We start from the raw sequence: 24,526 nt of genomic DNA, 5'->3' as shown, positions 1-24,526 counted from the left end.
AGTTCTACTTTGGTTTCATCAGACCATATGACATTCTCCCAGTACTCTTCTGGATAACCCAAATACTCTCTCGCAAACTTCATACAGGCCCGGACAGGTACTGACTTAAGCAGGGGGACATGTCTGGCACTGCAGGATCTGAGTCCCTGGCGGCATAGTGTGTTACTGATGGTAGCCTTTGTTACGGTGGTCCCAGCTCTATGCAGGTCATTCTCTAGGTCCCCGCTTGTTGTTCTGGGATATTTGCTCACCGTTCTTGTGATCTTTTTGACCTCACGAGGTGAGCTCTTGCATGGAGCCCCAGATCAAGGGAGATTATCAGTGGTCTTTTATATCTTCTATTTTCTTATTATTGCTCCCACAGTTGATTTCATCACATCAAGCTGCTTGCCTATTGCAGATTCAGTCTTCCCAGCCTGGTGCAGGGCTACAATTGTGTTTCTGATGTCCTTCGACAGCCCTTTGATCTTCACCATAGTGGAGTTTGGAGTGTGACTGTTTGAGTTTGTGGACAGGTGTCTTTTATATTGATAACAAGTTCAACCAGGTGCCATTACTACAGGTAATGAGTAGAGGACAGAGGAGCCTCTTAAAGAAGAAATTACAGGTCTGTGAGAGCCAAAATTCTTGCATGTTTTTAGGTGACCAAATAGTTATTTTCCACCATAACTTGCAAAATAAATCTTGCCAAATCAGACAAGGTGATTTTCTGGATTTGTTTTCTCATTTTGACACTCATAGTTGTGGTCTACCTCTGATGTCAATTACAGGCCTCTCTCATCTTTTTAAGTGGGAGAACTTGCACAATTGGTGGCTGACTACATACTTTTTTTTACCCACTTTAAATATATAAACATTACCCAAAAAGAGCATGTAAGACAGAATAATCACTTGTTTAAAAGTAGGAAAAAATTTTAACATATCCAAGTTTGATCCAATGTTCATATCGCACTTGGCCATGCAAGTCAATGGCTGTGAGACCCTAGGCAAAACATAAAAAAGACAAAAATATACACTTGTGTACAATGTATTCATCTATTGCAAATCTGTTGAGAACTCACCATCACATAAAATTTACAAAGGATGGCAACTTTTTCTTTAGTAAAAGTTCATGTGGATAATATATTTGCAGTGTCTTACATTCTTGTCCGAATACGTTGTCTCCTGGCATAGAATAAATATTATTTGTTAATATTGCAGCACCTTTCAATATTGGTTTGGTTTTTTATTACATTTTATATTGTTAATGTTCATTTTACATGAGAGTCTAAGACTATACCTGGAACTGGAGAATAAATGGTGTGCAGGAAAAAAAAATCATTTTTCATTTTTAAATTAATAAAATAAATGGTTTTTTTTGTAGAGTTAATCTGACCTTTGTCTTTAAGGGTCAGATTCATTATCTCATTTGTGCCTTTTTGAAGTGTACTTTATTTGTGGTCATCTGACTTTTTTAAATTTGCCACTGTGGGGATGGTGTGGGGATTCCAGATGTTTTTGCCTGCTTTATCATTTGCAACTTTCCAAAAAGTCTTACATTTTGCTGCAAATGTATACCGGCCTATAAGAGTGATTTTATGTACCCCGACAATCTTTTTTAACAATTTTGCAAAATGTAGGAGATTTAGGTACTCTGCACTGTTTGCCAGTATTAAATAAGATATATCCAGAGTACAGGGCATTGTAGAATAGTTGCAGTTTTATTCTCAATGCATTTTGAAGTATTTATAACTTCTTCAGATACTTCGAAACGTGTTGCGAATAAAACAGCATCTATTCTAAAATACTCAGGACTCTCTGGATATTTCTTATTGGATACCGACCAGCAGTGCAGCATATCCACATCTCATACATGTGATTTCTGCGTTGGGCCTCCAACCTGCAGAGCAGCAGCAGCTGGAATTCGAACTTGAGGCCTTTCAGCGTTGGGCTTTCTCACAATACTAGGTGAGCATTCCCGTGCAACCCTACAATGCTTTTGTCTGGATAACGCCCTATTGCTTTTGTTTGTCCCCCCAGTTTTCCCTCATTTTGCAAAACGTAACTTTTTGTTCTAAAAAAGTCACAAATGGTTAAAGACAGAAAAAGACCATTTTTGACTTTGCCCCAAATTCTTTAACCATATGAGCCATTTTGATTCATTTGGCACAAAAAATGTCTCCCAGTGCCACAAGATAAAAGAAGAAAGGTGGCTTCAAAAATATCGCACATGATGAATCAGGCCCTAAATTTTTTAAAGAATTTGTGGATTTACTGCCATGGAAGTTAATTTCCATTTTTTATCTTGATAAATACAAATATAAGACGACAAGATATAATCTTGTATCTCCTGGCAACCGGGTAACCTTAAAGCAAATCCTCTCTCATACAAAGGGGCTAGCATTCTTGTATATACAAGACAAGCTGTCAAAAATCCTTTATGAAATTGTAAAGTCCCTTTAAGTGTTTCTTTTCTTGTTTAGGCATCCATTCAAACTTCCTGTCCCACAGAGTGTCCTTATCCAAGAAACGTTCACAGTTGATAAAAGGAAAAAACATTACGTACTGGAAACCAAACTGGTTCTTGACCAGACTGATGAATGCATACAGACCATTGTGCTTGGCTACCAAAGTGAAAATCCATATGTGAGTAGTAAAACTATAGTAGTAAAATAGTGAGTAGTAAAATCAACATATATAAAGTTGAGTGTAGGTATGTGTGTGTATGTATCAAGCCACAACCACTCCACATAGCCCTGACCACAGGGTTGCAGAGGGAAAGTGCGAGACGCGGGTGGATAGCGGAGCAGCGAGGGAGAGATCAGGACACTTATGGAGAGCGGTGCTGCGGAAGAATACAGCGGGACGGCACGTGGAGAGCGGGGCTGTGGAGGGAGAGAGTGGGGCTATGGAGGGAGAACAGGACATGGATGGCAAGCGTGGCTGTGGAGGGATAGAGTGGGACAGCGCATGGAGAGCAGGGCTGTGGAGGTTGAGAGCGGGGCTGTGGAGGGAGAGCAAGACATGGATGGAGAGCGGGGTGCAGAGGGATAGAATGGGACAGCGCATGGAGTTTGGGGCTGCAGAAGGAGAGAGCATGATGGCGGGTGGAGAGCGGGGCTGTTAAGGGAGAGAGCAGGACCCACAGTTAGGTACTATGCCTGGGCAACACCGGACTCTTCGGCTAGTGGCAATATAAAATCCAGTTATTTAATGGCCCTCCTAAAACCACAATCCATGTACTTGGGCCAAACAGCATACATATATGCACCACCAATAGAAAAATGGCACAGGTCAAATAGAAAGTATGTATGTAACTTTATTCATATAAATAATGATTTAGATAAAAACATAAATAAGGCAAGATAAATTGACGTTAGAGGCGGGAACACGTGAACAAAATTATATATGTATCATATACAGTCCCAATATGCATCATATATCCTGCAGTAGCAAACATAAAGTATACAATATGGTTTACATGAAGCTAGATGGCTTGAATGGAAAAAGTAAAATATAATACTAAATAAACCTTTAAAAAAAACACGGAATAAAGCCAGGGTGGAGTAAGGTAATAATAAGGCTATTACAAAAGCATCCATTGTAAAAAAGACAAATGCCAGCAGTATGAAACACTCATAGCAGAGCAGGAATATATAACCTGTAGGGAAGATAGCCAGGTAACCACTGCTCCCGACGCGCATTTCACAAAGAAATGCTTCATCCAGGGGTGAATTGTATTAAAAGAGTTATATCTATTTTCTATTTAGCCTGTGGCACTTTCTCTATTAATGGTGCAATTATTTAAAGAGATCGATCATCTTTGTGCAGTTTTTCTGGGGTTTCTGGATAATTGTTTACTGACAAGGACCTATGGTTCTCTTCCAATATAACCATTTTCCTGTCTATGCGATATTGGTCCCAGTGCCATGTCAGAAGATGAACGTTCCTATACATATATATATATATATATATATATACATATACAGTCATGGCCAAAAGTATTGACACCCCTGCAATTCTGACAGATAATACTCAGTTTCTTCCTGAAAATGATTGCAAACACAAATTCTTTGGTATTATTATCTTCATTTAATTTGTCTTAAATGAAAAAACACAAAAAGAATTGTCCTAAAGCCAAATTGGATATAATTCCACACCAAACATAACAAAGAGGGTGGACAAAAGTATTGGCACTGTTCGAAAAATCATGTGATGCTTCTCTAATTTGTGTAATTAACAGCACCTATAACTTACCTGTGGCACCTAACAGGTGTTGGCAATAACTAAATCACACTTGCAGCCAGTTGACATGGATTAAAGTTGACTCAACCTCTGTCTTGTGTCCTTGTATGTACCACATTGAGCATGGAGAAAAGAAAGAAGACCAAAGAACTGTCTGAGGACTTGAGAAACCAAATTGTGAGGAAGCATGAGCAATCTCAAGGCTACAAGTCCATCTCCAAAGACCTGAACGAGGAGGGGGTGTCGCATTGTATGTTAGAAACGCGTATATCTGCACAGAGATTGAAGCTTCAGAGACTGGGAGTTCTGTGGAAACTGTTTGGGTAAGAATACAAGGACAGAACAATGGAAAGGACACCATTGTAGGCATTTACTACAGGCCGCCTGTGCAAGCTGAAGATATGGATGAACTCTTTATGCATCAAATGGCCAAGTTCTCCAAAAAATATGACATAGTTGTCATGGGAGATTTCAACTATCCAGACATTTGTTGGGAATCTCTCTCAGGCAAAACTAACAGGTCAAGGAAATTCTTATCCTCTCTTGCTGACAACTTTATCTTCCAAAAGGTAAGGGAGAAAACAAGGGGAACTGCTACCTTGGATCTAATCCTTATAAACAGGGAGGAAATGGTTGAGGAGGTAAAAGTGGCTGGGACCCTAGGAGGTAGCGACCATGCTATTTTAGAATTTTGGATAACTAGAGGCGGAAGACCTGTGAAGACTCAGACATCAAGGTTAGATTTCAGAAAGGCAGATTTTAAAGGATTCAGAAAGAGAATTGGAGGGATCCAATGGCTGGATATCCTTAAAGACAAAAATGTCCAGGAAGGATGGGAAATCTTGAAAAATGAAATTCTCAAAGCACAGTTAACAATTCCGAAAAGAGGGAAGAATAGGAAGCATTTAAGGAAACCAGAATGGATGAACACAGAACTTAAGCACATGCTAAAAAGGAAGAAAAAAATGTTTATAAAATGGAAAGAGGGAGGCATATCTAAAGAAGAATATAATGCTGTCTGCAGAACCTGCAGGGCACAAATCAGATTATCTAAAGCTGAAAATGAATTGAGGCTTGCAAGAGATGTCAAAAGCAATAATAAAGGATTTTGGGGATATGTCAAAAGTAAAAGAAAAGTCAAAGATGCTATAGGATTTTTACAGGATGAAAATGATGAAATGGTAAGACAGGATGTTGAGAAGGCTGAACTTTTAAATTCCTATTTTGCATCTGTTTTCTCTCAGAAAGGAAATGTAACATCAACTGTTATTCACTGTCCTATTAAGGGAATAGAAGAATCCAGGATATCTATAAACAGAAAGATAGTGAGGAAACACTTAGCTAACCTAAATGAATTCAAGTCTCCAGGTCCAGATGAATTACACCCCAGAGTACTGAAGGAGATAGCAGAAGAAATTTTCGAACCCCTCTCCATAATCTTTGAAAATTCTTGGAGAACAGGAGAAGTGCCAGAAGACTGGAGAAGAGCAAATGTTGTTCCTATCTTCAAAAAGGGGAAGAAGGTGGACCCAGGCAACTATAGGCCGGTGAGTCTGACTTCTATACCAGGAAAGATCTTTGAACAAATTATTAAACAACATGTATGTCAGTACCTGGATAAGAATGAAGTGATTAAACAGAGTCAGCATGGGTTTGTAACTAATAAGTCATGTCAGACTAACTTAATTTCCTTCTATGATGGTATCACTGATTGGGTGGATCAAGGAAATGCTGTAGATATAGTATATCTTGACTTCAGCAAAGCATTTGACAAAGTCTCTCTTACAATCCTTATTGAAAAAATGACTAAGTATGGAATGGACAAGGCAACTGTTAGGTGGATTCATAACTGGCTTAGTGATCGGACACAAAGAGTGGTTGTAAATGGCTGCACATCCAGTTGGAAGAATGTCTCAAGTGGGGTACCACAGGGCTCTGTCCTGGGCCCTGTATTGTTCAACATCTTTATCAACGATTTAGATGAAGGAATTGAGGGTAAAGTGATTAAATTTGCTGATGACACAAAGCTAGGAGGGATAGCTAATACTAGAGAAGAGAGAGAGGATTCAAAAAGATTTAAATAAACTGGAGCAGTGGGCAGCAACTAACAGAATGGTTTTTAACAGGGAGAAATGCAAAGTACTACATCTGGGCAATAAAAATGAAAAAAGCATATATAGAATGGGAGGAATAGGGCTAAGTGACAGCACATGTGAAAAAGACTTGGGTATACTAATAGATAACAGACTGAATATGAGTCAACAGTGTGATGCAGCAGCAAAAAAGGCAAATGCAATTCTAGGATGTATTAACAGAAGCATACAGTCTAGATCACGTGAAGTCATTATTTCCCTCTACTCCTCTTTGGTCAGACCTCATCTGGAATATTGTGTCCAGTTTTGGGCACCACATTTTAAAAAAGACATCAACAAACTGGAGCAAGTTCAGAAAAGAGCGACCAGAATGGTGACCGGTCTGCAAACCATGTCTTATGAGGAAAGGTTGCAGGATTTGGGAATGTTTAGTTTGCAAAAGAGAAGACTGAGAGGAGACTTAATAGCTGTCTACAAATATCTAAAGGTCTGTCACATTGTAGAAGGATCATCTTTATTCTCATTTGCACAAGGAAAGACTAGAAGCAATGGGATGAAACTGAATGGGAGGAGACACAGATTAGATATTAGAAAAAACTTTTTGACAGTTAGAGTGATCAATGAGTGGAACAGGCTGCCACGAGAAGTGGTGAGTTCTCCTTCAATGGAAGTCTTCAAACAGAGGCTGGATAGACATCTGACTGGGATGATTTAGCGAATCCTGCTTTGAGCAGGGGGTTGGACCAGATGGCCCAGGAGGTCCCTTCCAACTCTACGATTCTATGGTTCTATGATTCTATGAATGTTCCTGTGTCATCAAGAAGTTTAAAGCCCATGGCACTGTGGCTAACCTCCCTAGATGTGGCCGGAAAAGAAAAATTGACAAGAGATTTCAACGCAAGATTGTGCGGATGTTGGATAAAGAACCTCCACTAACATCCAAACAAGTTCAAGCTGCCCTGCAGTCCAAGGGTACAACGGTGTCAACCCGTACTATCCGTCGGCATCTGAATGAAAAGGGACTGTATGGTAGGAGACCCAGGAAGACTCCACTTCTTACCCCGAGACATAAAAAAGCCAGGCTGGAGTTTGCCAAAACTTACCTGAAAAAGCCTAAAACATTTTGGAAGAATGTTCTTTGGTCAGATGAGACAAAAGTAGAGCTTTTAGGGCAAAAGCATCAACATAGAGTTTACAGGAGAAAAAAGAGGCATTCAAAGAAAAGTACATGGTCCCTACAGTCAAACATGGCGGAGGTTCCCTGATGTTTTGGGGTTGCTTTGCTGCCTCTGGCACTGGACTGCTTGACCGTGTGCATGGCATTATGAAGTCAGAAGACTACCAACAAATTTTGCAGCATAATTTAGGGCCCAGTGTGAGAAAGCTGGGTCTACCTCAGAGGTCATGGGTCTTCCAGCAGGACAATAACCCAAAACACACTTCAAAAAGCACTAGAAAATGGTTTGAGAGAAAGCACTGGAGACTTCTAAGGTGGCCAGCAATGAGTCCAGACCTGAATCCCATAGAACACCTGTGGAGAGATCTAAAAATGGCAGTTTGGAGAAGGCACCCTTCAAATATCAGGGACCTGGAGTAGTTTGCCAAAGAAGAATGGTCTAAAATTCCAGCAGAGCATTGTAAGAAACTCATTGATGGTTACCGGAAGCGGTTGGTCGTAGTTATTTTGGCTAAAGGTTGTGCAACCAAGTATTAGGCTGAGGGTGCCAATACTTTTGTCCGGCCCATTTTTGGAGTTGTGTGTGAAATGATCAAGGTTTTGCTTTTTGCTTCATTCTCTTTTGCGTTTTTTCATTTAAGACAAATTAAATGAAGATAATAATACCAAAGAATTTGTGTTTGCAATCATTTTCAGGAAGAAACTGAATATTATCTGACAGAATTGCAGGGGTGTCAATACTTTTGGCCATGACTGTATATATATATATATATATATATATATATATATATATATATATATATATATATACATATATTCTGGTAATGATTTATTTGTAACCAACATTTTTTTCTTCTCTTCTGCGACGTGTTTCTAGATTTGTGCTAGCCTAAAACATCCATTCAAGCAATCTCTTCAAACTCTACCTAGCAACATTGAAGCCTGCGTCTCAACGAGAAGATACATCTCTGTAAGTTCCAGTTTGCTTTTTGCAAATTGTTCAGTTGTAGTTATTGAAACCAGAGTCATCTAAATTAAATATCTGATGGCCTATGCTTTAGAAAAGTCCTCCTAAATGACATTCAGTTCCCATCCTATGATGTCTGTGACCTAAACCACGTGGGCGAGGTGGAAGTGTTTATGCTTATAAATCTCATCATAAGGAGGCCTCAACAGAGTTGTTTGCTTTAGAGAACCCCTTTATGTTAGAAAGGTTTCATCCTCAAAATTAGATGATCCCAATGCCCAACTGCAAATGGCGGGATGACCACTCATCTGTGACTCTCTCCATTCACATCTACGCGAATTCCAATAATCACAGAAAAGTGCATGGAAACTGGAGTGCATGGGCCTATGGCCAAACTATGCTGCAGACATTTCAATGAATGAACATATTAATTTATAAATCTGCAAACAAAAATCGACCAATAAGGAGCATATGACATCTCCTGACAAAACTGCAGAGGCGGTTAAACGTGCATCGAGTAGTGTTGAGCGATACCATCCAATATCGTGAAATATCGGATCGGATTGGATCAGACCGATACCCAAAAAGTATCGGATATCGCCGATTACGATACCCGAAACCAATGCAAGTCAATGGGACAGAAATATCGGAATTAAAATAAACCCTTTCTTTCCTTGTAGGTTAATTCTACATGAAGAAAAACAACTAATAATAATGTAGAATGTATTGGGGGAGGTAGAGGAGACATTAAAGGCATAGAGGTTTAGCCCAATCAAATGGAATACCAGGAAAAAAAAATTTTTTTTAAGACGTTCGAAGTTACAAAGATATTGACTACGTTAACCTTTTTTATATTTTGTCAGCTATGTATGTTTCACTACTTCCATGCTCTTCACCTTCTTTTTTACTTCTCCCACACTTTCTCCTTCATGATCCTCAGTAGCAGCAGCATTTTTTTCATCAACTTCATCACCTTATTCATCTTCTTCTTCACCTTCTTCCTATTATTCTTTTTTTTACATTCTTCATATTCTTCTTATTCAACTATTATTCTTCTTCATGTTCTACTTCTTCATCTTCTTCCTATTCTTCTTCTTCATCACATTCTTATTTGTGACAGGCATTCCTGTAGTTGTTATCTATAAAAGTTTGAAGATTACACCAGCCGTTCTGCCTGTCACAAAAGATTTACAACAGGATTTGTCTGCGTTCAGTTTGGTCTGCAGCAGCAGGCATTTTCCAGGGGCACCACGAGGAGGAACGGACTCACCCCCATACACTGCTTAGTCTTCTTCTGCTTATAATTTAGATAATATCTTTTGCTCTGATTTTTAGTCATATGCTTAATGTTCTTCTGCTTTTTGTTCTTCTGCTTCTTGGTCTTCTGTCTCTTGTTGTTCTGTATCTTGGTGGTTGTCTTCACGTTCTTTATCCTCTTAGTCATCTTCTTCAGGGTCATCTTTTTGGTCTTTGGGGTGGTCTTCAGGGTCGTCGTCAGGGAGATCTAGAGTGATTACCAAAAACCATTTCAAAAAGTTTGAACTTGGAAATGTAGCAGAAGGTACCAGAAGGCTGAGGAACTGCCAAGAACCAGCTGACGGTGCTGGAACCCGGATGGGTAGCAGAAGGAACAAGAGCCAATGGCACTACCGAGGACCAGCTGACGGTACTGGAACCCGGTGACTAAGCAGGAGGTACCTGTGCTAGAAAGCACTACCAAGGACCAGCAGACGTTGCTGGAACTCAGATACCGAGAAGGAGGCACCTAAGCCAAAGGCACTGCCGAGAACCAGCTGACGGTGCTGGAACCTGGATGGGTAGCAGAAGGTACCCATGAAAAACAAATTTGCAAGGCCGCGAACCGGCCGCAGTTACCGAAACCCACAGTCCTACAGGGGGGTGCTTGTCCTATTGGCACTACGGAACCAGCCTTTATTGCCAGAACCCGCAGCCCACATAGGAAGCACCTAAACTGCAGGCACCATAGAGTCGGCTAACCCGACCGCAACACGACAGGACAATGTATTGGTGCCAAAGTGACGTTGACACTTCCCTGAACCAGCTGACAGTGCTGGAACCCGGAGGGGAAGTAGAAGGAACAAGAGGCAATGGAACTACCGAGGACCAGCTGACGGTGCTGGAACCCAGATGGGTAGCAGAAGGAACAAGAGCCAATGGCACTACCGAGGACCAGCTGATGGTAGTGGAACCTGGTTACTAAGCATGAGGTAACTGTGCTAGAAAGCACTACCAAGGACCAGCAGATGTTGCTGGAACTCGGATACCGAGATGGAGGCACCTAAGCCAAAGGCACTGCCGAGAACCAACTGATGGTGCTGGAATCTGGATGGGTAGCAGAAGGTACTCATGAAAAACAAAGTTGCAAGGCCGCGAGCCAGCCGCAGTTACCGAAACCCACAGTCCTACAGGGGGTGCTTGTCCTATTGGCACTTTGGAACCAGCCTTTTTTGCCAGAACCTGCAGCCCACATAGGTAGCACCTAAACTGCAGGCACCATAGAGTCGGATATCCCAACCGCAACACGACAGGACAGTGTATTGGTGCCAAAGTGACGTTGACACTTCCCTGAACCAGCTGACGGTGCTGGAACCCGGAGGGGCAGCAGAAGGAACAAGAGGCAATGGAACTACCGAGGACCAGCTGATGGTACTGGAACCCGGTTACTAAGCAGGAGGTACCTGTGCTAGAAAGCACTACCAAGGGCCAGCAGACGTTGCTGGAACTCGGATACCGAGATGGAGGCACCTAAGCCAAAGGCACTGCTGAGAACCAGCTGACGGTGCTGGAACACGGAGGGGCAGCAGAAGGAACAAGAGGCAATGGAACTACCGAGAACCAGCTGACGGTGCTGGAACCTGGATGGGTAGCAGAAGGTACCCATGAAAAACAAAGTTGCAAGGCCGCGAGCCGGCCGCAGTTACCGAAACCCACAGTCCTACAGGGGGTGCTTGTCCTATTGGCACTACGGAACCAGCCTTTATTGCCAGAACCCGCAGCCCACATAGGAAGCACCTAAACTGCAGGCACCATAGAGTCGGCTAACCCGACTGTAACACAACAGGACAATGTATTGGTGCCAAAGTGACGTTGACACTTCCCTGAACCAGCTGATGGTGCTGGAACCCGGAGGGGCAGCAGAAGTAACAAGAGCCAATGGCACTACCGAGGACCAGCTGATGGTACTGGAACCCGGTTACTAAGCAGGAGGTACCTGTGCCAGAAAGCACTACCAAGGACCAGCAGACATTGCTGGAACTCGGATACCGAGAAGGAGGCACCTAAGCCAAAGGCACTGCCGAGAACCAGCTGACAGTGCTGGAACCCGGATGGGTAGCAGAAGGTACCCATGAAAAACAAAGTTGCAAGGCCGCAAGCCGGCTGCAGTTACCGAAACCCACAGTCCTACAGGGGGTGCTTGTCCTATTGGCACTACAGAACCAGCCTTTATTGCCAGAACCCGCAGCCCACATAGGAAGCACCTAAACTGCAGGCACCATAGAGTCGGCTAACCGAACCGCAACACGACAGGACAACGTATTGGTGGCAAAGTGACGTTGACTCTACTCGGAAACAGCTGGCGTGCTGGAACCAGGCTGGGCAGGAGGTAGTACCTGTGCCAAAGACACTTCTGATCAGCAACTGGCGGTGTTGGAGCCCAAGGATTACAGTAGAAACAGAGTGCATGCAGAGGCCTAATTGGAGCAAGTTTAAAATCTGGAGTAGTGTGAATGTGGACAGAGCAGGCGAAATTGCCGGACACACAGCAGGGGATCAGCTGACGTTACTGAACCCCACTAACACTGCAGCATGTGTTTTTCTCTGTGCAGACGGCACTTCTGAGCAACAACTGGTGGTGTTGGAGCCCAGGGTAATTCATGGAGTAGGCTAAGGTCTAATTGGAGCAAGTTTAATATCTAATGTTGGGATGAATGTGGAGGGAGCAGGAGATATTGCCGTACACACAGCAGGAGAGCAGCTGGCGTTACTGAACCCCACTAACACAGGAGCTAGTGTTTTTTTCTGTGCAGACGGCACTTCTGAGCAACAACTGGCGGTATTGGAGCCCAGGATCAATCATGGAGTAGGCCGAGGCCTACTTGGAGCAAGTTTAAAATCTGATGTAGTTTGAATGTGGAGGGAGCAGGAGATATTGCCGGACACACAGCAGGGGAGCAGCTGTCGTTACTGAACCCCACTAACACAGGAGCTAGTGTTTTTCTCTGTGCAGACGGCACTTCCGAGCAACAACTGGCGGTGTTGGAGCCCAGGATCAATCATGGTGTAGGCTGAGGCCTACTTGGAGCAAGTTTAAAATCTGATGTAGCTTGAATGTGGAGGGAGCAGGAGATATTGCCGGACACACAGCAGGAGAGCAGCTGGCGTTACTGAACCCCACTAACACAGGAGCTAGTGTTTTTTTCTGTGCAGACGGCACTTCTGAGCAACAACTGGCGGTGTTGGAGCCCAGGATCAATCATGGTGTAGGCTGAGGCCTACTTGGAGCAAGTTTAAAATCTGATGTAGTTTGAATGTGGAGGGAGCAGGAGATATTGCCGGACACACAGCAGGAGAGCAGCTGGCGTTACTGAACCCCACTAACACAGGAGCAGGTGTTTTTCTTTGTGCAGACGGCACTTCTGAGCAACAACTGGCGGTGTTGGAGCCCAGGGATTACAGTTCAGGTGGTAGAAACATGAACACAACAGGAGACCTGGATACTGTTGCCATCCAATTATTTATTCTGGAAGAGGACTGGCAAATTCAGGCGAGATCCAGGCCTTGATCATTTTCAGAAAAGTAAGCCGGTCAACGTTATCGGAGGATAGTCACCTGTGATGGTCTGTTAGTACACCACCTGCAGCACTAAAGACGCGTTCCGATAATACACTAGCAGCAGGGCAAGCCAGCACCTCCAATGCATACTGGCTAAGCTCTGGCCATGTATCCAGCTTAGAGACCCAAAACTTGAAGGGGGAAGAGCCATCTGGGAGTACACTGACAGGGCAAGACATGTAGTCTGTCACCATCTGACGGAAACGTTGCCTCCTGCTGACTGGAGCCGTCTGTGATGGTGTAGACATTTGTGTCGGGCACACAAAACTTTGCCACATTTGGGCCATACTGGTCTTGCCTTGTGCTGAGGCGCTGCCTCTGCTCCCTCTTTGTGCAGAGCTTCCTCCACTGCCTCGACGCACAGAGCTGCTTTGTAAAGCACTAGCAGCACTGCTCTCGGGTGGAATGGAGAACATGATGGAATGCACCAGTGTGTCTTTTTACGCTCCCGGTTCAACAGTGTTATGAGGCTTTGTAAGTTGTCCCGGTAGCGAGGATCTAGGAGGGTGTACACCCAATAATCAGCCGTGTTGAGAATGTGGGCGATGCGGCGGTCGTTTCTCAGGCACTGCAGCATGAAATCAACCATATGCTGCAGACTCCCAACTGGCCAAGAAACGCTGTCCCCTGCTTGAGGCGTCATCTCTGCCTGCTCTGCATCACCCCACCCTCGCTGTACATACTGACTACTAGAGCATTGTGTACCTCCCTCCTCTGGAGAGATGTCTTCCTCCTCCATTAACTCCTCCTCATCCTCCTCACAAAGTGTCCCCTGCCTAGGCCTTTGTGAGGAACCACGTTGCGCTGACTGTCCAGAAGCAGATGGCATTTGTGACTCCTTGTGACTCCTCATCCTCCACCTCTTCCAAAACCTCCTCCCTTAGTGCTTGCAGTGTTTTTTGAAGCAGGCAGATAAGGGGGACAGTCATGCCAACTAGTGCATCATCTGCACTTGCCATCCGCGTGGAATCATCGAAGGCCCCCAAAACGTGGCAGATGTCCTTCATAGAGGCCCATTCAGTGGTGGTGAAGTGTGACCGGCGTGCAGTGCGACTTGTTTGCGCCTGATGCAGCTGGTACTCCATTACTGCTGCCTGCTGCTCACACAACTGCTCCAACATACAGTATGTAACGTTGAATTCCACCTGGTGGGTAGGTCAAATATGATGCGATGTTCCGGAAGGCGGAATCGGCGCTGCAGAGCTGCAATGCGCGATCTTGCCATGCTGGAACGCCGCAAGTGAGCGCACTCTATGCGGACCTTGTGCAGCAGTGCATCAAGATCTGGATAGTCCCTCAGAAAGCTCTGCACGACCAAGTTGAGCACATGTGCCAGACATGGGATGTGAGTGAGGCTGCCTAGGCCGAGAGCTGCCGCCAGATTTCGGCCATTGTCACACACTACCAGGCCTGGCTGGAGATTCGCTGGCACAAACCACACGTCGCTTTCCTGCTTGATGGCATTCCAGAGCTCCTGCGCTGTGTGGCTTCGATTCCCCAAAGAAATTAATTTCAGTACGGCCTGTTGACGTTTGGCCACGGCTGTGCTCATATCGGTCGTAACAGGTAAGCGTTCACGGGTCCATGTGGAGGTAGACCGTGACGGCTCCTGCAGCGCTGATTCTGAGGAACTGGAGTATGAGGAGGAGTTAATGTGTACAGACTGGATTCCTGCAATCCTTGGAGTTGGCAGAACACGTACAGCGCCACTCTCAAGATCTGTACCCGGCTCCACAACATTGACCCAATGGGCAGTGAAGAAAAGGTATCGTCCCTGTCCATGTTTACTGGTCCACGCTTCAGTGGTCAGGTGGACCTTGCTACTGACGGCGTTTAGTAGCGCATGTTTAATTTTTCCCTTCACATGCGTTTGCAGGGCAGGGACGGCTTGCCTGCTGAAATAAAAGCGGCTGGGTACGGTGTATTGTGGGACTGCCAATGCCATGAAGTTACGGAAGGTGTCAGTCTCCACCAGCCTGAATGAAAGCATTTCAAGGGCCAGTAGTTTTGCAATGCCAGCATTCAGAGCCTGTGCTCAGGGATGGTTTGCCAAGTATGGCCGCCTTTTCTCCCATGCCTGTGCTACCGATGGCTGTAGAGTGGCCTGGGAGTGTGAGGATGACAGGGAACGTGGTGCTGTGGGTGGAATGTCACTGGGTCTCTGGACAACAGTGCCAGAGGTTCTTCCATGGCGATCCTGTGAGGAAGCCGAACCAGCTGTGTGTGAGCTGGAGGAAGAAGCTACAACACGAGCTGAAGAGGTGGTAGGTGGTGCTGTAGGTTGGCCTACGTCTTCAGTGTTTCTTTGGAATTCCACCACGTACTTGGTCCGCACATGTTTCCACATATTTGTGGTATTGAGGTTGCTGACACTTTTCCCTCTTTTGACTTTCTGATTACACAGCTTGCATTTGACAAAGCAAATGTCATCTGCAACTGTGTCAAAAAAGGACCACGCACTGCAAGTCCTGGGAGCGCCCGTTTTGGGTTTTGTAAGAGGAATGCTCCTAACGGGTGCCGAAGTGGAGGCTACAGGCAACCAAGTCTGCGCCCTCCCTCTCCCTCCTGTTTTGGCCGTTCGGGGAATCTCTTCCTCAGAGCTGCTCCCACCACCTTCCTGTTCCTCATGCCATGATGGGTCAAGGACTTCATCATCTACACTCCCCTCTTCAAACACCTGCTTCTCCTGGGTAGTCTTGCCAGCACAGTACGCACCAGAAAGTGGCACCTGAGTCTCATCATCTGATGCGTACTGAGGTGTGCTGACCATAGGCACTGGCCCACCCGCCTCTTCAGATGCAGAGGGACAAAGCAGTTGCGCATCACTGCATACTAACTCTTCATCACATTCTAGAATGCTGCTTGGCTGGCCCCCTGTTTCCAAGCCAAGAGATGCAGAGAACAGAAGTAGAGATGGCTCCTGTCCAGGGCTCTCTGACTGCCTGGGCAATTTGGCAGGTGGTGAAGAGACAGATGGTTGCTCTTCAGTGCTCTGGCCCTGAGAGGATGTGGAAGTAATTGAAGTCGATGCGTTAGCTGCCATCCATCCGACAACGGCTTCAATTTGTTCATCCCGCAGCAGTGGGGTACGGCGAGGTCCTACAAAGCTGCGCATAAAGGACTGTTCCCTGGTAAAACTGGGGGATGCTGAGTCACTGGTGCCCGCAGCAGGCACAGAATCCCCACGTCCTCTCCCTGCTGAAACTCCACGTCCACGACCACGTGCCTTACTCCCTGCCTTCTTCATCTTGGTAGACTGATAAAGATAGGCAGAAAAGTACAAAGGGGGGGCTTAGTGTGCTTATTCCTGAACAGCAGCTAACAGGTATAAGTAACACTAATTTTATAAAATGTGTGGACTACACTTTAATATGAGCTAATGTGGCCTACACAACTGTCAGGTGGAGTGTTTGGTGAACTTTATTTACATGTTTTTTTTTCAAAAAAACAAAAATGATGTGACCAAAGAAGTGAAAGCGATAGTATCACAAACTTTTTGGAGTTATTACAATGCAGGAAGGTAACCTACAATGCAATAGATGAGGCTCCAAAAAATAGGCTAATACTAGTCTGGCTGGGGCTGCAGGGCACAAGCTAGAAAAAAGGCTCCTCTATCTTCTCCTATTTAGTGTTTGCAACCAATCTAGCTGGATACAGATGGAAGCACACTAATAGGAGAAATTCTGGAAAAATAAGCAGGACTACAGCAAAAAAGAACAATGTGTGACGCAGTGACGCACGCTGAGCGGACTACAACCAGAGGTGGCTGCAGAACACGCTACAGCGTGAGCTGCACTCACACACAGAGACCTCACAGACAGCCGTGAACAGTGCAGAGAACTGTGCACTAGCATTGAATGGCTGCAGAAAGGCTCCGGTGTCTACTACTATATAGTGTTTGCAACCAATGTAGATGGATACGGATGGATGCACACTAATAGGAGAATTAATGAAAAATGAGCAGCAATAAAACAAAAATAAATATGTATGAGACAGTGACGCACGCTGAGTGGCCTACAACCAGAGGTGGCTGCAGGACACACTACACAGCATGAGCTGCACTCACACAGACCTTGCAGACAGCTGTGAACAGTGCTGCAAGGCGAAAGAAAGCTACAGTGGTTGATAATGTAGCCTGGGTAAAGTACAATATTATATAGCACATCGCTATCTCTAACTCTCCCTCAGAGTCTTGAACAGCAGCCTGTCCCTAACTGAATTCACAGCAGAGTGAACATAAAAATGGCGGCGGTGGCGGCTTTTATAGTGCATCATGACATCATTTCAGCAGCCAATCACAGCCATGCCATTAGTTAACATGCCTGCATGCCTAACAGGATGTGCCCACACTTCTGAGGATTCCTCATTGGCTGAATCAAATCAAACTGGCTCATAGCATTATGGGAACTTCCGATTCGGGTATTCGATATGCAAAAAGTATCGGAACTTAGTATCAGAATTCCGATACCGCGAATATCGTCCGATACCCGATATTTGCGGTTTCGGAATGCTCAACACTAGCGTCGAGGTGTTAGCAGCTGAGCAGCACTTTCTACTACTGTGGCCACAGGTAATAGACTATATTCATAACCTTGTACATTTAATATTTATGACTATCCTAATGCCCAATGATGTATATATGCTGCATAATAGCACAATTGACTGGGAATCAGTAGAGCATAGGTGCACACTGGGTTAGCTGCAATATTATTACCTTAAAGAGGTATTCACACTGATTGTGGCTATAGATAGATATATGTGACTACTATCTGCCTACCTGCTGCATAGTTTTTGGTATCACTGTCTGTCCTCCCTTTTTTGATTAATGTAATATATTTGATGTATTTTTGATATGTTATTTAAAATTATTTTACATCATCTAGCTGATCATATGCTCCTTCTTGGTCGTTTTGTAGTTTGCAATTCTTATGTTTGGAAGCAATCATTATATTATTCATGAGTACTTTTGCTGATTCCATTTTTATATATCTGCCTATTTTTTAATTTATCATTCATATTGAATTTGAACTACCTAAATGTAGCCAGTAAAATTACTTATTTATTACTCATACACCTCAACAGGGCAGGCATGAAGCTGAGGCGATCATTAAAGTTAACAGGAAAGATATCTTTGGTCTCACAGGGAAGTTTGAGAACAAATCTACCAAGAAGGAATTGCTGCAAGCCTTTCACATTGATATGACTCACGCTTTCCAGGTAATGTGACTTGGCGCTGATTCATTTGTGAAAAAATATCTGAACTGTTGGTCTCTTACAAATTACATTTTCTGCTGAAGCAAACGTTCCTTCCATTTCTTTATTAACATTGAGTTATACAGGCATAAAATATCAATGTGATTTGGCATTGTCTTACTCAATGGAAAACACAATCCAGTGGAGCCTTCTGTAACCTGGGCCTGAATTGAACAATGGAGCTTTTTCAGCATTTTTTAAGCTTTACATTTTAGAGAATTTTGGGAGCATTAGCTATTTTCTTTCAATTTTATTATGGCTGGTTCGCGGAGCCATGTAAAAAAAATCGTTCAGGGTTTCATACAATTGGGGCTCACAAATTAATCTAAATTCCCTATCAGTATGTCTTTGGAACATGGACGGAAACCGGAGAACCCGGAGGAAACCCACGCAAACACGGGGAGACCATACAAAATCCTTGCTGATGTTGTCCTTGGTGGCACTTGTGCCCATGACCCCAGTGCTGCAAGGCTGCAGTGCTAACCACTGAGCCACCGTGCGACATTGTGCTATAACTGCTTGTCATTGTAAACATTAGAATGAGCATTTATCTCATTCTCCACCCTCCTAGCCTCATTGACAGCTCCCCAGTGTTGCTTCTGCTGCTGAGATCTCACATTGCTCAGTACAAGCTGATGTCAGTCAGTCTGCAACTTGTTACATTTGAGCTCATTAATTTTCTCTCTCTCTATAGCTGAACTTATGAAATTCTCAACTTAATATTAGGATTATTTTTTTATCACGATAATTTTCTAGTGATGTTTTGTTCCACCAAAGTTTTATTCTTCTATGTAAAACATTTTTGTATTTTATCATTACATTTTAATTACTGGTCATATTCTCATTACCACTAAAGGAGACACCCTGTTTGAATATATCAGCTGCTTTGTTCCGCCAAGAAACTTCCTTGGCTTTTAAATCCATATGGAAGGACAGTCTGGTAATGTATGGTGGCGGCGTCTCACTACCCCAATGCGCGTTTCGCGGTTTGCTTCTTCCGGGGGCGCCCCCGGAGAAGCAAACCGTGAAACGCGCATCGGGGTAGTGAGACTACACCATACATTACCAGACTGTCCTTCCATATGGATTTAAAAGGCAAGGAAGTTTCTTGGCGGAACAAAGCAGCTGATATATTCAAACAGGGTGTCTCCTTTGGTGGTAATGAGAATATGACCAGTAATAAAAATGTTATGATAAAATACAAAAATGTTTTACATAGAAGATTAATATTAGGATTGTCAAATCCTTCTAACATGGATTTCCAATATAAATACACCAGTTTTATTGGGACTAAATGATTTATTTAATAATTTCTGCATTATGAAATCTAGTGACAGATCTGGCTTAAAGGCAGTCCGTCAACCTCAAAATTTCTTTTAAATGGGCTAAAAAATGTTGTAGAGGATTTAACCCCTATAAAAATGATACTAGCTCTGTACCTGTTAATGTAACAGTAAACAGTGTAACAGGAAAATAACTTTTAATTTGTATGCAAATGAGGGTGGCTATGGTCCACCCTTGGCCAAGAGTTCAGTGCACTTTTAGGTCTCCTTATTTGCATATTGGGGCTTTCCCCACTTCTGACTGACAGTGCTTATGTTATGACTGAGCCCTAACTCTCGCGAAGGAGGAACCTGTGGTGTGCAGGTTTGACATCTCCCCTGGGAAACCAGGGGAGATGTCAAACCTGCACACCACAGGTTCCTAAACAGACTAGTCAAATCTGTATCCTGACCCTGATTTATCCCTGACTGACCATGGAGGATGGCACCCTAAAATTATGCAATGGTGCCCCCACTCAACGATGGCTGACCCTGAGTGTCCTTAACTGCACCCTCAACTATACACAGAGTGTAACCCAAAACAACAACAACAGAACATATTGCACACAGACAGAGGGTGAGACACAGGGCTAAAAATGTGTTCACAAAGTCATACATGAAGGACAAAAGAAAAATAAAGGAACCCAAAAAGACCTTCAGTATACGTGAAAACCCCCAGACCCTGAATGTAACAAAATGGAAGAAGTGCTGAGAAGGGAAACACACAACCAAACTGCAGGAGAAGCAATAGAGAAAACCTTAACAAGATAATCATTGACTGGGGAGCTGGGACTCTAAACATCCATCTAACTTAGAATATAGCCAGTAAAGTCTACATGTGTCAGGAGAGTATAATTATCCCCTCGCAAGATGTGATAGGACAAATCAAAAAGAGGAATTGAAAACACCTGCACAGAAACAACACAGCAAAGCAAAGACAAGAGCATTATCAGCAGTTGGACAGAGACAACTCAGGCTGTGGTCCAATCAAGAGGGAAACCGACCACACAGCCAGATTTCACCAGATCAAGACCTCACCGATGTTGAGCAATTATAGCTCACATCCCAGAGTGAGCACTGTCTGAATGTTGCTGGTGTGTGAGTGCGCATGTGTATGGACATTGCCTGTCCTGTGCCGCGTATGCCCACAGTGACCGGGTGTGTTCTCCTTCATGTCTTCTTTGTGTTGATGCCGCTGACTACACTAATACACATCCATAAGTGTAGAGAGCTGCTTCAGAGAACTCGTGTGTGAGTTTTTAAGAATTAATCAGTAAAAATGTTTTTCTTCTGCTGTCCATTCTTTTACAGTTGAGGTTTCCACGTAAGTTGAGGTTTGATGGGGAAGTTTACTCAAAGGAAGATAAGCAAGTTGGATTTTACCATGGACTACAAGGAAAAGTCATAATCAATTCCAACAGCACAATACAGGTATGAAGTATAATTTTCCAAGACCTATAAGATTATCTTTTTTGGGTTGATAGGGCTGTGTGAGAGCTCATTTTTTGCGTGGCCAGCTGACGTTTTTATTGATCCCATTTGAGGGTCGATTTGACAATTTCATCGCTTCATTTTGCAACAAATGAAAAAAACGTGTTTTTTTCTTATTACATCGTTTACCGGGTTGATTAATTTTTTATTTTGATAGACTGGACTTGACGATACCAAATATGTTTTATTTTTTTATTGTTTTTATTTCTTCACTTTTATGGAGGAACAGTGGACAAAGGCTTGATCCGATTTTTTTACTTTCTTTAAAAACTATTTTTAAAATTTTTACTGTGTTTTTTATCTTCCTTAACAAACGTGAATGTGCAATTGTCCAATCGCTTATGCTATACTGCAGTACCACATTATACTGTATAGCAAAAATCACAGAGCACAAGCCACAAACTGGTCTTTACAGAAGCTCCATAATGGCAGGCACGGGGGGCCTTCACTAGACCCTCAGCTGCTAGGGAAGCCCATGGGCCCCCCGAAATCACACATAGAACAGTACGTCCCTGGTTTAAATGTCTTTGTCAGAAATTGACAGCAGCATTTAAAGAGAACCTGTCAGCACAATTTTGTAATGTAAAGTAAGGATGTGGCTGTAATGGTGCTGTAATTCTGATTACATTGATACTATAGGTGAAGAAATCCACATAGTGCTTCTTCTTTAATCACCATTTGGCATTTTCTGCTGATTAGATTTCAGTGCACAAGGGCTGGCCTGTGCGCTGGGTCTTCTCCTCCCTGTGATTTCCCTCCTGCCTCCGATCTGTGAATGAGGCAAAGGGGTCGGGGAATCACACACCAGATGCAGGCAGAGGGGACTCACAGGCAGAGAGGAGAAGACCCAGCTCATAGTCCGACCCCTGTGCACCGAAATCTACTTGGCAGAAGACTTCCAAAAGTGATTAAAGCGGATTTCTTCAAAAAGGTATAAATTTACTATGTATTACAGCACCATTACAACCATGAGTTTACTGTACATTACTAAAACCATGCCGACAGGTTCTCTTTAAGTTGTCTTCAACAGTGAATGGAACTCGGCTCTGCTAGTTGCTTGCTAGTTGCAGATGCTGGCTGTGTAACACAGCCATCATCTGTTGGGAAAGATGCAGGCTCAGAAGCTGAGCCTGCATCAAAGACAGTGACCAGATATAGGATGTAACACTGCATCATGCATGTCAATGTAAGTTTTCTCAATTTGTTATTGCTCTGTGGATCGATTGATTCTCATGCTACTTAGATATTTACATAGATTTTTCTCAAGTGCTCCCATCTTCTGGAATTGACATATTTTTATGTACAATACAAATAGAAGATTAAGATAAAATAGATAAGAAAATTCTAAATAGCCTCTGTTAAAAAGAAGCATATAATCAATTGTTCATAATCTCTGTAATTTTTGGTAATTTTTGTAATATTTTCTCCTGCTATTTACATGTTTTTTTTCTTTCACAGCTACACATTCAGTTTAACAAATCTCTCAATCAGATGGGGTTCTACTCTCAGCTATCCCATCCTTATCAGTGGAAAATTCCCCAGAATCTTCAGGTAACATTGAATAATAACCCAACATTTTGCCAGCTGAAGCTTTCATATGTGTAGCCAAACTGAGTCTAAGATCACACGCTGTCTTCCAAACGCGTTCAGTTCTTCTGTTACCTCCCTTCCTCTGGTTCACTCCGACAGAGTATGTCAAAGGAACTAATTTTTTCATTTTAATGGATTTGAATAAAAGTTTTTGATTTTATTTATGAAGCTGGATCTTTTCCTTCTACAAGCAACATTGAATAAAAACCCAACATTTTGCCAGCTGAAACCTTTATCGATCACTGAGAAATTCTTTGCAAAACATGATCCTATACAATAGAAAAAAAGTAAAATAACCCTTCTGTTGTGAACTGACCTGAGCTAGAGTAGTGATATTGCAAGCACTAGAGGCAGTTCCAGCAGGTAGCATCATCAGGAAAGAGGTTGGTACTCGGTGCAGTGGTATAGTTGGGAGGATAAGCAGGTATCATAGTCACGAAATAGCCAGAGGGTGGTACACAAAACAGCCGTAGGTTGAGGATATGCAGCAGGTGGAAAGAAGCTAGGCTAAAGGCTGGGAGCTCAATATTCTCGCAAGGAAGGAAGTGCACTTCCAGGTTTAAGTAGGGTGATCAATCAGGAGATCACAGGTTGGAGACAATCAGGAACTCGGTGGAGACAATCAGAAACATGGGGCGGAGACAATCAAGAGCTACACAGGTAATAGTATCTGGTATAGCAAGGAACTGTCCAGAAATATGAATAGCTCAGAGGGAAGAGCTGCTGGCTGGTGTGTAAGAGCTGCTGGGTTTGAGTCCAGACACCTGTGGCTTCAGTATTTGAGCATTGAATGCAATATTACAGTGACCACTGCCATAATTTGAGGTTGTTCTATCTTAATCTACAAGTCTGCAGTTACTTTCTGCGACTTCTGAATCCATAATGCCATAATTTGAGGTTGTTCTATCTTAAACTACAAGTCTGCAGTTACTTTCTGCGACTTCTGAATCCTCACATTGTGTGCACTGCGCATTGTGAGGATTTTCTGGCAACGGGAACTGGCGGGCACGGCCATGTTCAATGCTCGTGTATTGAGCGAGGTATACAAGTTTAGCCAAAATTTGCCCTGAAGTATGCAAATTGCACACTTTTGATCACCTTACCAACTGCTCTCGTGGTAACTACCTGCATCCTGCCAAAACGCAATGCATGCGAGGAGAGGATTAATAAGCCTGCAGTTACATAAAGTGACTGCAGACTTGTAGCTTAAAGAACTTGTCCACTAATTGGACAACTTCTTGTCATACTCCATGCTTGGTCCCCATAAAATAATAAAGCTTATACTCATCTCCCGCGCTGGTTACGTTACTGTGTTGACGGCCCTCGCTCTCCCCGGGGCTCTCGTGTATGGGGGCCAAATATTTTTGACCAAGAAGGGATTGTCCTAGTAGTGGACACCCCCTTTAAGATCGGACAACTTCTTTAAGCAGATTAAATTAATTAGCGCTTTATTTTCAGGTCTACCTACAGCACACGTCTTACAATAAATATTAGAATAGTGTTCTGCAAAATACTTTCTAGGCCTCGAACTACTAATTATCTGTAAAACAAGTCA

The 24,526-nt window shown here is 43.4% G+C and overlaps 1 protein-coding gene across 1 annotated transcript in view; it reads left to right on the top strand.

Annotated features, from left to right (window-relative positions):
• LOC141047663 (uncharacterized) overlaps positions 1–24,526 on the top strand; it is a 294,273-nt gene that overhangs the window by 60,118 nt on the left and 209,629 nt on the right. Inside the window, exons 10-14 of the mRNA XM_073542859.1 lie at positions 2,463–2,625; positions 8,372–8,464; positions 18,398–18,532; positions 21,202–21,321; positions 22,840–22,932. Coding sequence (XP_073398960.1) covers positions 2,463–2,625; positions 8,372–8,464; positions 18,398–18,532; positions 21,202–21,321; positions 22,840–22,932 — 604 coding nt within the window. The remainder of the gene's footprint in view (positions 1–2,462; positions 2,626–8,371; positions 8,465–18,397; positions 18,533–21,201; positions 21,322–22,839; positions 22,933–24,526) is intronic.

The sequence above is a fragment of the Dendrobates tinctorius genome, unplaced genomic scaffold, assembly GCF_039654945.1.
Source record: "Dendrobates tinctorius isolate UK_male_01 unplaced genomic scaffold, ASM3965494v1 ptg000129l, whole genome shotgun sequence".
Taxonomy (NCBI): Eukaryota; Metazoa; Chordata; class Amphibia; order Anura; family Dendrobatidae; genus Dendrobates; species Dendrobates tinctorius.
This window is presented reverse-complemented; position numbering and strand designations above follow the sequence as displayed.